The sequence below is a fragment of the Podarcis liolepis genome (assembly GCF_965112155.1).
Source record: "Podarcis liolepis genome assembly, chromosome: 5".
Taxonomy (NCBI): Eukaryota; Metazoa; Chordata; class Lepidosauria; order Squamata; family Lacertidae; genus Podarcis; species Podarcis liolepis.
The window spans coordinates 88,087,266-88,100,497 of NC_139556.1; the positions used below are offsets into that span (position 1 = coordinate 88,087,266).

At 42.3% G+C, this 13,232-nt stretch overlaps 1 protein-coding gene across 9 annotated transcripts in view; it reads right to left on the minus strand.

The window, feature by feature from the left end:
- The window catches only part of TNIK (TRAF2 and NCK interacting kinase), a 291,826-nt gene that overhangs the window by 45,282 nt on the left and 233,312 nt on the right, over positions 1-13,232 (minus strand). For all 9 annotated transcript variants that reach the window (XR_014526345.1, XM_083503823.1, XM_083503822.1 and 6 more), the window contains one exon: positions 2,273-2,437. Coding sequence is in view for 8 of the 9 variants with exons in the window: in XM_083503823.1 (XP_083359949.1) it covers positions 2,273-2,437 (165 nt within the window). In the remaining variant the exon portion in view is untranslated. The remainder of the gene's footprint in view (positions 1-2,272; positions 2,438-13,232) is intronic.

Here is a 13,232-nt window from a genome sequence, read left to right on the forward strand (position 1 = left end):
TCTCTGGAAGATTGAGGGCTCTGCATTTAGAAATACTTTAGGATGGATCCAGATTTAGTGATGCATACAGTAGACCAGTAGGTCAAACACATTTTCACCCCAGGGAATACTTGAAAATTGTTGAGAGCCTTGAAGGACCACTTAATGATTTTTGTGTCTGCTGTTAGTAGTTGTAATGTATAGTGCTAATGCTGTATGATTTTGAATTACATTTCTACCACCATGCAATGGATCAACTGAACGAAGCTTGTGTATCACTTGCAGCCTACGAAACACAGGTAATTCTACTCATTTCAGTGGTCTCTTCTGAACATGATGGTGTCTACCCACTTTACTAATCCAACCCATGTTATATGCCTCCTCTAAGATGTGCATAAATATACTACATTTACAGAAGCATAGGGGTTTATTTAGGGCAAGAGGGCTAGAGTACTGGGGTGGGGGTCCCTCAGCATTTCCTCATCAGTTTTTAAAAGGGAACTTGACTCCTGCAAAATTATTGTTAAGATGGATGGTTTTAAATGACATGCATGAATGAAAAGAAAGCTGGAGGTGGGGGAGAGAAGCAATTATGGTAAAATTTTGCTCGCTACCAGGTACTTTTTGTTTCAGCATAGTTGGAGGAAAAGGTCCCAAATGAGACAGAAAGGTTGCCATACTGGAGCAGACCAATGTTTCATATACAATATTTCACTTTTCTCTCATGGAAGATGCCACCTGATAACTCCAAAATGAAGAAAAAGGTTTTATCATGTGTATCGTACTTTTCTTTGGAGAATTGAGAGAAATTTACATGGTAGGTTTGGCAGGCAGGTGCCCGTACAGATTGAAACCTGCTTTGACAACGTAACAGTGCAATGTTTGTTATCAATTGAACAAAGGAGGAAGAGGGATGATCTGGAACGGAACTGGTGATCAGGTTATGAATGGAACCATGAGAATGCAAATATTCTACTTCTTTACTCCCAAGTTCAGATATTCGGCTACTGTTAATTTAGCATACTTTGAAAGCTGAGTTGCTACATTTGACAGGGACTTGTTGCAGATCTTGTCCCTCTGATGAGTGTTTCCTAAGACGCATGTCTCATTCATTGGGAAAGGTACATTAGAAGCAACTTAGGTATGCACCTAAATATATATAACATGCAAACACGTCCTTGATTGATAGTTCTATGAGGTTTGGAGAAAGCAACATAAACAATACAGGGCTTGCTTACCCTAGAACCGCTCAGCAGTGGCTGTTTGTTTTTCATCAGGCAATTTGCAGATAGGCAGTAGAGTCTCCATTAATAAAATCATCTTATCCGAATACATCATGCACCTCCCCCATGGACCACATATATAGCACTACTGCCCCACATCAGTGTAAGACTATTAAAATAGCCCTCTTAAAATAGTGCAAGACAATTAAAATAGCCTTTCTGAGGTGCGTTTATTCGTTACTTGACCAATGGTCCCACCCAAGGCAAGATCTGGAGCAGGTCTGACACTTACATTCTCCCCATCCTACCCTATATTTCCTTAAGGTGGTAATAAATGTATTGCTTGTTTGAATGAATGTATGTGTGATCACCCTAACCTTGGAAGACAGAATCTGCTCCTCCCCCATCCCAACCCAAATGGTTAACACAATGGCCTGGTTCGTAAGTCAAAGGAAGCCAAATTACGGCTCACTGGGATCACACAAACATGCTGGTTTGTTCTTGGCTTCAGAACATGGTTAAGGAGGAGAGCACTTGACCATGACCCCACATTTGCATGACATACCAAGCCTAACACTGGTTTAGCTGCCATGCTGCACTGGGCTAAAAGGACCAGGTAGGAAGAAAACAGCTGTGATCTGCTCCCTGGGAGGCAGCACTTTTGCATGTTCAGGCTAAGTCATGGTTAAGCATTATGCGCAAACGAGGCCAATGTGTGTTGGCCCTCAAAATAATTTGGGCATTCTAAACTACATGCATGCATGCTAGTATTGCATCTCACCATGTGCAAGGAAGTATTTTCAAAAGTGGGGCTGAAATAGGATGTGTTGACTGGAACGTGTCTCTGCATTTACAAGATTAGTTCAGCCTGCCCAAATAAACTGAACTAAGGCTGTGATACTGTCATCACAGCGTTGCCACAGTCAGCATATTGAATATGATTGCATGAAACACATCTTTGGCAGATGAAACACATTTAGGCAGGACATTACCTTGAATGAGGACCATGTGTCGTATTTTATTTGCATATGACCAGAAGAAGAAAATGAGACTCCACTGAGTCACTGTACCTGTGGATCCACTGGTCTGAGCATGGGCGGCGTCCGAGCAGGCTGCACCCCACTAATACTAAAGGACTCTGATCGAGGAGGCAGGTTTGGATCTGATATCCTGTTGGCCACCTTGTGAGGCATTGCTGGAGAACTCTGCCGGTTGAGCCTGGAACGTTCTTCCACCTAAAGCAAGGGGGGAAAGGAGCTGTGATCTCAAGTTACCTGAATGCACGGCCTATAATACACCTAAAGCCTGTACAGCCATTTTGTCAGCTCAAATTCCCAACCAGCCATTCTGAAACATCAGGAATACCCCAACAATTAATGTTTGAACACAGATTCTTTGCTACTGCAGAGGACTTTCATATCAGTAAAAAGAACATGCTACAACATGCTTTGTTCAGCTAATACATTTCACTTAGCGGGCAGACAGTGAAGTGGTATTTGCAGATGTCTAGCTCTACCTGCTGCATTCAAAGAACCCACTGAATTGAGAAAAGGGTAGTTTTCAAATGGGCAGCACTGGGTGGGAATCAGCAGGGAGAGCTAAGCAAAATTCAAAAACAAAAACTCAAGCCATTGAACAAAATAGAAATCAGATGAAGGAGAGAAAAGGGAAGACATGTGAAATGAAAGAATGGTAATGTACAAGAACAGATTAGGCGAGAGGTTCTAAAACACAGAAGATGAAATGGCTGGATGTGGGAAAGATGCCAATGGAAGGCAGGCCTAGAGACAGGGCCTCCTAGGGGGTGGGCCTGATGGACCAGGTAGGCTCCATCAGTCGGTCAGGTGGGGGAGTACAGAGCCTGGGCATGCAACAGATCTCCCGTGCTGTTGCCCCCCGTGACTAATGTTCAGTGTCAAACTCCTTCTTGCACAGTTCATCTCACTCATGGTAAAAGAAGTCAACTGAGTATAAAACAAAAGTCAGGCATCACGATTGATCAGTGCAGAATTATTCCTTTAAAACAGACAACCGACACCTTGTATACCGTTACAATTTAAAATATGCTTCTTTATGACAAACAACATTGCACTCTTAACTCTGTACTGTGACACAAGGCAGTAAAAATAAACCAATCTCCCACTAAAAAGCTGAAAGAATAGACATCTAACAACTATGAGGAAAATGTGTAAAGATTGTGGGTGTGTGGATGCGATGGGAAAGGAAGGTGTGTGAAGAATACTGTGTACTTTATCTAACAATTTGTAAACATGGATTTTGGTGTATAAGTAATGAATGGCTTGCAGCTCATTACTTGGACACCACAATCAAGGCTTACAAATGATCAACAAACCATAAATTTTGCCTAATGAAATGTGAGGTTACTACTTCAAGTTTATCAAGCAATGGTATCATATCTCACATATGCAATCAAGAAAAGTATGGTTAATAGAAATAGCATAATTGCTCTTACTTCCAAGCTATTTCCCCAGGCATCAGTTGTCCTAGTAAACAACTGTTTTCATTTTTCTTTATGGAAAGTATTTTTAGATGTTTGAAAACCGGCACCCTATTCATTTCACCTCAATCTTGTTTTTGCTTACCACAAAAACATATCTCATGTACATTTGTGCTTTTCCAAATATGAAAGTCCTTTTTTTCCATTTCACAATGAACACAAAGAAAGGTAATAGCTACAGCATGTAGGTTCCCCAGAGCCTACAATGAATGGGATCAGTTTTCATCCATTTACTCCAAAATGAATGCAGTTTTGATCCAAATTGACTTTTGGGCTATATATATATATATATATATATATATATATATATATATATATATATATATATATGGAATGTTGTGATACCAATTTATATTCTACTCACATATTCTTAAAAAAAAATGGCTGTACAGGCTTCATACAGATTCCAACTCGCCTCCAGAAAGCAGCCCATCAAACCCTGCCCAAGCAGACTGCTGACATTTCTACAGCTCCAGGAGATTATAAATCAGAGGCAAGAAAATGCATTTTTACGCCATATTACAATAGCAGTGATCACGGATTGCGGTCATTTGCAAAATCTGAACCGTAGTGTTCAAAAAATCTCCTAGTGTGGCTCCGGCCATAGCAAAATGAGCAAGCCCCACAGAAACAGGAGCAGGTTGTTGACAGGGAGGGCATGCAAAGGCGGAGAATACCAGGCTCTTCCCAGGGAATGACCTCTTTGGTTTTGGCGATTCCAAAGACTGTACAGGGAGGGTACAGCATAGGCAGCATAATGAAACCAACAGACAACGTACAGGTCACTGCTATGACCTCTGCTTTTGGTTTCGGAAAGGCAAGGGCAGCGGTAAGAGTGCATAGCTAGAAGGTAACGTTGGCAAATGAAAGCTTAGAGCCAAAATTTCCAAACTTCGTGCCAGGGTGTACTAGAAAACTGCTGGTGGGCCAAGAGAAACAGAATTAAAAGACTCAAGCTTTTATGAGCCTGAAGCACCTGCCTGCAAAAGGAGGCTGCCTAATGAATCTCTGTATGAATTGCTGCTCTGGCTTTGCCTCCTACCATCCAGCTCCGGCTGATCAGACAATTGCTTCAATATAGGTATCTGGGAACTTCTGGTGAAAGGTTCCAATAACTGCTCATGCAGGCCAAATAATGTATGGTAGGGTAGGAGCACTGTAAGCTGCCTTATACCAAGTCAAACCATTGGTCCATCTGGCTCAGTATGGTATACAGTGATAGGCCGAGGCTCTTCAGGATTTCAGGAGTGAGTCTTTGCCTACCTGGAAATACCAGGGATTGAATCTGGAACCTTCTGCATGCAAAATGAGCTCTGGGCCTTTTCCAACATGTAAAGATGCAGCAGAATGATTTGACCTCAGAGGAGGCATGTCCTGAACAGAGACTCACACAGAAGCACAAGGTGGGAGGCGCTCCAGAGGACAAGGAGTTCTTACATTGTGAAAGTAAGACTTCAGTTTTATGTCAGAAAATAAGTGGGATTCTGTTTGGGAAATGCTGGCTTAGAGGCGATAGAACCCAGTGACCACAATCTGCATTCTGAGAGCAGCCTTACCTCTTCTGAGACCACAAATGACAAAACAAATGCTTTAAGTGAGATTTCAAAAAGTGACACAATATGGCAGCAAGAGAAGGCAATGTGCTTGTCTGCAAAATCCAGTGATGACGCTTGATTAAAAGATATTATGTTGACATAGAAACATCAAGAAAGCGAATCATTTCAGACAAAATCTAATTCCAGATCTGAGTCAAACGCAAACAATCACATCAAGTGTTTAATTTCAAGAAGGCTCGTATCTTTATATGCAAATTTACACCATCACCAAGCGGATGCTTACCAAGCTTCTTCAGTTTTCTTATTACAGTTGTGCTACAAAGAGATTCTCAAAATAGCAAAAACAAACACTAGATAAAATTTAGGTGGAATGACTGTTAGTTGGCTATATTTAAACAACCTGACTACATTCAAGAGAGAGAATAGTTTCTGAACAGAGTTCTGTTGATTCTTTGGCTGCCCCCAAGATACTGAGATGACTTCTCAAAAAAAGAAAAAAAGAAAAAAGAAAAAAAGGGGGGGACACACCTGAGCAGGGAAGATTCTCTTACAAAAAATCCTCTTACACAACACAAAACCTGGAGCAGCAGTTAAAAGAAGGGACTGACAAGCTGATCAGAAGGGATTGGTTGCTTGTTTCAGAGTTGTGATGAAAAGAAGTCTAAAGGTAATTTGACAAAGAATGAAAAAATCTCCCACTGTCTCCTCTGAAAGGACCTCTCCCCTCCACAGAAGGCTAAGCCACTACAGTGACGTGTGTACCCCCCCCCCTCGCTAAATTAAGCCTGCAGTCTTTGATACTGGCTGCCTCTCATTGACCCAGCAGGGAGAATTAAATTATCCAATTATAAAAAGCACTTTCACACATTTTACGTACAAACTACCATGCCAATATATTACATCAGGGCATAATTTTAGTGGTTTTACAAAGCAATAAATGCCCTGGGTAAATATTTTATTTGGCCCTCTGTAGTTCTGTTCTTTACGATGCTTCTTGCTTGCCGTCCTCCGAATGACCGTGAAGTAGTCGATAGAGTTGGCCAAATATTTGGGAACTTCTGGTTTGTCCTCTGCTCCCAGAGTAAGTGTAGAGTGCATTCTGGGACAGGCTCCAATAACTCCACATGGGGGCCAAATCATCTTTGGCAGCAAACTACCACAGGACAACAGGATTAAAATAACCTTTGCTTTGGATGTCATCATTGAATGCTCACGACCACTTTGTTGTGAAATGAGCTTGATCTGGAAGAGCAGTCTACGTAACTGAATCAGTTGTGGCTTTCAAGAAGATCAGCTTAATGTTAAGAAGCTAGGTATGGAGTAGTTCCTCCCCCCAAAAGGTTTAACAAGGGCATCTGGGGGTAGGAATTGTCACCTACAGCATTTGGCAATCCAAAAAAGATACAGTACTGCATTGTAAATCAGCTATGATGGGTTATCTAGGGTTAGTCTGTCAGCATCTTAAGGCTACTGAGCAGCATCACATGGAAATGAGGCAAGTTGGGAGGCAGAATAAGAAACGGTATGTTTTCAGAACCAAGATGCATCTGCATAAATATTGGGATGACGTCTAGCGTCTAGCGGGTGACAGCATTATTTCAATAGGTCTCCAAGGAATTTCAGGAAACATGCCTACATTCAAGTCTAGACCAAAGATGACCAGACTAAAACCTGTCTCCTGAAGGAATGTGCGGGATGTGCAGCGGACTAAGGAGGCAATGCAAATAATCCAAAAAGTGGAGTATGAGATGCACTTGTATTACCCTTCAACTATTTTAACCGATAGTATTTCCACAACCTGGCAAGTGAACAGACACCTGAGTCTTCTGCTTAGTAGATCTGTTTCACAAGAAAGTTATTGATGTGTCTTCAAGTCTAAAGTTCAGATTCCATCAATGGAATGCTTCCCTGATAGTTTCATATGGTCCTGAATGCACTTAGAAGTAACTGAAATCAATGGGAGTTATTTCCATGTAAATGGATTTAAGATCAGGTGGTATTAAGAGTAAACAGATAAAGGTAAAAAGGTAAAGGACCCCTGGATGGTTAAGTCCAGTAAAAGGTGACTACGGAGTGTGATACTCATCTCGCTTCAGGCCAAGGGGGCCGGCGTTTGTCCACAGACAGCTTTCCGGGTGATGTGGCCGGCATGACTAAACCGCTTCTGGTGCAATGGAATACTGTGACAGAAGCCAAAGCGCACGGAAACGCCGTTTGCCGTATTAAAAGATTACCGCTGCCCCAGCAGCTTATATGCTTTTCAAAGTTTTCCACGTTTATAAAAATAACTCTTAGGCAAACAGCTGAACAAACCACACTTTGCAGTAAGATGAGTTTAGCCTTTATTTATGCTCTAATCAGTCTCAGGTGCAGTGGTAATACAGGAAGTGGCTCCTCAAGTCCACCACTCTCACGAACTGGTGGAAACCATTTCACAATCACAATAAAAAGTTCAAAAGTGTAAAAGGCAATCACACTTTAAAAGTAATTTTAAAACATATTTGATTCTTCTTCTCAATCAGTATTTCATCGCAATTTGAGCATGCAAGTAATATTAAGCAACCCCCACTCCTTAACCATTGTTTCCTGCAACATTATGTTCCCTGCATCACATGCCATCACTCCAAAAGGGGCGTTTTGGATGCTGGACCTTTTTCCGTGACACCTGATATCGCAGCCTGCCACAAGCACCCAGATCATGAGGTAGCGATTAGCTTCGGATAGTGAGAGAGATGCACTGTGCCTCTCTCATTTTTCGAGACTTCAGCCATCTGCTATCTTGGCTGGGAAGATGGAGCTTTTCCCCCTTGGAGGAGGGAGTAGCAGGCAGTGTAGCTGAGGGAGGGAAACTGCCTCCTTGCAAGTGCTCCTCTCAAATGCTTGAAAAGTCCCTCAAAGGTTTTTCAGCATTCGAAAGGAATGGTCACTGATTTTCAAGTGAGCACCCATCACTATTTTCAAATTTTATATTTATACTTTTTTTTTAAAAGATATTGTACTTAAACCAAGTGAGCAAAAATAAGCAGGGGATCCTTTGGATCCTGATCCAGGCCAGGATCAAAAGAACTCTACAATAAGTTCTGAATGTCCAGAAGTGGTTTTGTGTATTGCTAGATACATTGCATAGCAAACTACTTTTGAAACTCAAAACTCTTTTAAAAAAATATTGTGCATGTAACACTAAGCCATGGTTTACTTGATTGTTCACCTTAAGTGCAGTTTACAAACCAGAACAAACCAAACTCATAAGCCATGGTTTGTTGGCAGTTTTAAAACCTTGGTTTACATTAACTACAGCTGAGCATTAGAGAGAGAGAAGGGCTGTGTGTGTGTGTGTGTGTGTGTGTGTGTGTGTGTCTGTCTGTTTCTCTACTGTTCCAAGATAAAAGGGGGGAGGGCAATTACTAGGTTAAAAAAGCAAATAGGAAAAGATATGTGGATTTATATGTGGAAAACTGGATTGGAACAATCACCTAAAATCATAGCATATAATCATATGGTAGTTATACTGAGGTGTAATATCATACAGAAAATTTAAAATATATAATTATTATTATTATTATTAATTGAATTTATATACCGCCCTATACCCGGAGGTCCCAGGGCAGTTCACAAAAAAGATATGAGCATACAGACAGTAAGGGTGTGGCAGGATGCCAAAGGTGAACTTAATTTTGGAAATAAGTTCTTGAGATTATTAGAAATACACCACTTACTCAATTACAGTTATAGAAAAGAAGAGGTTAGTATTCCCCATGATAAAGATGGAAGATCTCCTAGTGGCTTGTAATACATGCACATGATTAAGGCACTGCCATGTAATTTGTGGCCTTTAATCAGTTTGGGAAGAAGCCATAGCATAGGTAAAATGTTTCAAAGGTAGAAACATCCAGGTTCAATTCCTGGCATGTTGAAGCGAATCAGCAAGCAGGTAATAGGGAAGATCTGTACCAGAGATCCTGGGGGGCTGCTGCCAGATAGAAAATATAATACTGGGATAAATGGACATACTGTCTGATCAGGCAACTTCTGGTACGCCTTATTTCTACTAGACTCATTTATGGCCTGGATACCTAAAAGAACTATAAGGTCCCAAATAGAAGCTATATTTCATTTATTTATTTCCAACAGCTAAATTCTGAGTAGCAAGGAAACGAGCCTATCAAGAACACGTTTCAGTCAATTAAACTGGCCTCCATGTTTTTTGTCAGTATATGTATTAAAAATCTTTTTTAAAAGAATCAGCTACAGATATTCAAAGGGAGGAGCTTTTTAATCAAACAAAATGCTTTTAATTGATTTACCTAACCCATTAATTGACTTGACTTTGCAGCTGTTGGTTTCGCAAAATAATTTCAAAGACATATGAGGCCCAGGGAGTCCCCAGAAGTTGTATAGACAAAGCAAAGCAACACCCAGTTCCCTGGCTCGATACAATTTGCTTCCACCATGGCACCAGCCCCTGAGCAAGCCCCAGCTTATAGAATGGCAAGAGCTTATTGGCAATGGTGAGAGAAATCACTCACCAGCTCATTTTAGTGACGCTGCCTAGCATATCTCAAGTCAGGTGTGCTCGAAGACAGAGATATGTAGTTATGAACATGCACACCCAGAGTCTGCTTCGCATGAGATACCCGAGAAGGAAGTTTGGAAGACCAACAGGAGGAATTAGAAAACGAACCCAGAGGCATCTGCAAAGTGATGCCAGAAGAAGAATTACCCTGGCAAGAATTAGAAGACTGAATCAGATCCGAGTTGGAAGAAAATGAAAGGGAATTTAAAGATGCTGAGCGAGAGCTAGAAGACAAAGATGCCAAGTTGGGTACATTCAGATGAGAAGTTTGTGGACAAAGATCCAGAGAGGGAGCAAGAAGCTCTTCCATGCTTCGCCCTATTCTTTCCCTCTGCATCTGCACATGATGGACCCCAGAGGGAAGCTGGCGATGTTCTAAGAGGCTCTCCAAAGATGCATGATGCTTCTTCTTCTCATCAGCTTGTATCTTCATCCTTCTCAAGAGGCATGCCGGGCTAGAAGCACTCAGATCTAGGTTATCACGTGTTGCCGAGATATTGCATAATGATGGAACACTCCTCGAAGAGGTAATGACACTTGGGTGTAGATGAGAATGGAGTTGCTTCCTCTCCTTGTCCACATTGTGTTCTTGGAAATTCATTCTGATTTTATAGGGAGGCAGTGGTGGCTTACCTCCTTCTTGAAGGTGGGGAGAAGACACACTCTTGACCTCCAATCTCATTTGCCTCTCAGGACTGCACCCATGCGACCGAGACCCTTTGGGGGATTTCATGCCATTTTTCCCCAACTGCTCATGAAAACCAAGACTTGTTTTGGGGTTTATAAAGGTGGGTCTATTCTTTAGCTCTTCTTGTGGACTTGGCATGGAGATCTTAATAACAGGCACCCAGAGTGTTTGCTTAGCAGAGTCCGGAAAGTCCTTTCTGTGAGGGTCTAATGCTTGTTGGTTTTGTCTACCACGAGGTTTAACAATAAGGGGTTTAGAGTTGGATTGTGAAGCAACACCTCTGTCAGTAACGTAAGTCACCCGTTGTTGGGGCATGAAACTGTGGTTCTGCTTAGCTGGAATAACTGGTGGGTTATTAAAAGCTCGCTGATGTACCTGGGAAAGCAGGATTACAGAAATCAAACTATTAAAACACATGTTTTTGGTTAATCGCACGAGTATATAATTGTTGGCAAATGTCCTTCACCATGATTGGCTTCTAACAAAAGAAGTACCAGGGCCCCTGCCTGCCTGGAAAGTTCAGCTCCAATCCAGGGTTGCATGGAGGCTAGTTGCTCTAACTCACAGATAAGAGAAGGTCACTCAGAACATGCCCAGCATTCTTCAGCAAGGCTGATTTTGCAGAGAACGCATAACAACTACCTGAATGGAACACATCAAGGGGCCGTCTTGTTCAGCATCCCATTTCTAACAGTGGGCAGTCAAATGCTTTTGGGAACTTCTCAAGGAGAGCATGAAGGCACCAGCTCTCTCCCATTGGCCCCCTCCACCTAGCAACCAGCATTCAGTGGGACCTTCCCTCTGAACGTGGAAGCGTCATTAAGCTAGTATGGACCTGTCTTCCATAAATTGCTCTAATCCCATTTTAAAAGCTAGCTATGCCAATGGTCATCACACTGTCTCATGCAGCAGTGAACCTGCCTAGTTAGTTAAGTATTTTCTTTTGTCTGCCCAATCAATTCCATTGCATGATGCTGAACTCCAGAGTTAAGAGAGAGTGAAAACAGTCTCTCTATCCAATCCCTCTAAGCATTCATAATTGTATAAAGCTCCATCACACCCTGCTTAGTCCCCTTTTCCCCCTCAACTAAAAAGCCTCCAAAGTAGCTAACATAGTGCCCGCTGGATTTTGTTGGGCTCCAACTCTCATTAGCCCCAGGCAGCGAGGCCAGTAGCCAGGGATGCTAGAACATGTAATCCATGTTGGCTACTGCTGAGATATTCTCACCCCCCATAAGCAAATTGCTCTAACATTTCAGTCATTGTGGTTGCCCTTTTTATACCTTTTACAGTTATCTGTCTGACTATCGTCAGTTGCTATGAGGGCCATGCGGGTGCAAAAATGCTGCAAGCATTTCACAAGTAATTTCATTAAAAATCAATTAAATTCAACAGTATGCTCTGCTTCCTGCTCAGGATTTCCAGGAACCCTCCTTCTTCTCTTCCCTTCCTCTAGGTATGAAAATGACTAGTATAGAAGCTGTTGTCACTTGGCCTAGTCAATTTCAGTGCTCCTTGACTGACAGAGGAGAAAGAGAAACACCCCCCCCCATTAGAAATGACTAAAAAGGCATTTGGATTTTGAGTCTCTTTCCCTCAACACTCCTCCATTACATCTGCAGGGCAATCAAATGCAGCTGCTAGATGAGGGCTACTTCCACGAGGAAGTTGCTCCCATTGCACACAAAACTATGCAATGCGGGTGTTTCTACCCGTGAACAAAGCTCCCCACTCCTAGTCCCATTTAGCACACATTCCCACAGCCACAAGGGCAAGAAATCTGCTTTTCAGATAAGAAGAAATGAAAATGATAGTGGCGATTTTCAGGAATCCAAATTCTACATCATAAAACAGAGCTGTGTATAGGAGACTCCTGCAAATGGAGAGTCTGCAACAGACAAGAAGCTATTGAAGTGATAGCAATTACCATACTCTAGTGATACCCGAGATCTCCTTTTGAACGGGCAATACCTTCTTTCAGGGCAACCGTGTTGTGTGGGGGATGCTAGTATCTTATTCAGCAGCTGGCACAGTTACGGCAGAGATAAGAGCAGGCTGTTCATGACCTTGACCCATCAGCAGGCATCATCAGTAATAAGCCACAAAAACAAACTGGGGCCGGTGTTCAGAGCTTTGTCCTCTTTTTCCAAGTCCCCCTCCCCCCGCTTCTCGCCTTAGCAAGTTAACAAATAAGCAGCCGTCAAGACAAATTACATGCAACAGGGTCACAGGGGAAGATGAACCAGCTTGTGAAGCACGACGTGCAGAGAAAGACTTTCATACAGAACTGTGGCCAATCAGGCAATAAATAGAAATGGATGGCACCCATAGCATGATGAAAGAGCTGCTGATATGCTAGGCCAGAAGGCAGCTTCCTAACACGGTCTAGGCCGGTGGTTTTCAAACTGTGTTCTGGGGGATCCTGAGCTCTTCAACATGAAGATCGGTAACAAGAGAGCAGCTTCCTAGAAAGGGTGTTTGCCCGCCATTGACTTGAATTATCCAGCAACATCCTGCCACAAGGACACAAAGTGTGTTCAACAGCACCCTCTCTCTGTTCATGTCAGGCAGTGGTTGAGATCCATCAGACATGGACAATATCCATGCACATGAACTGAGCATGCAGCTTAGAACGAAACTAAGAGATTTCTGCAATGTGCTGAGGTTTTTGCGGCAGATGTGGAAATGTTGCTCA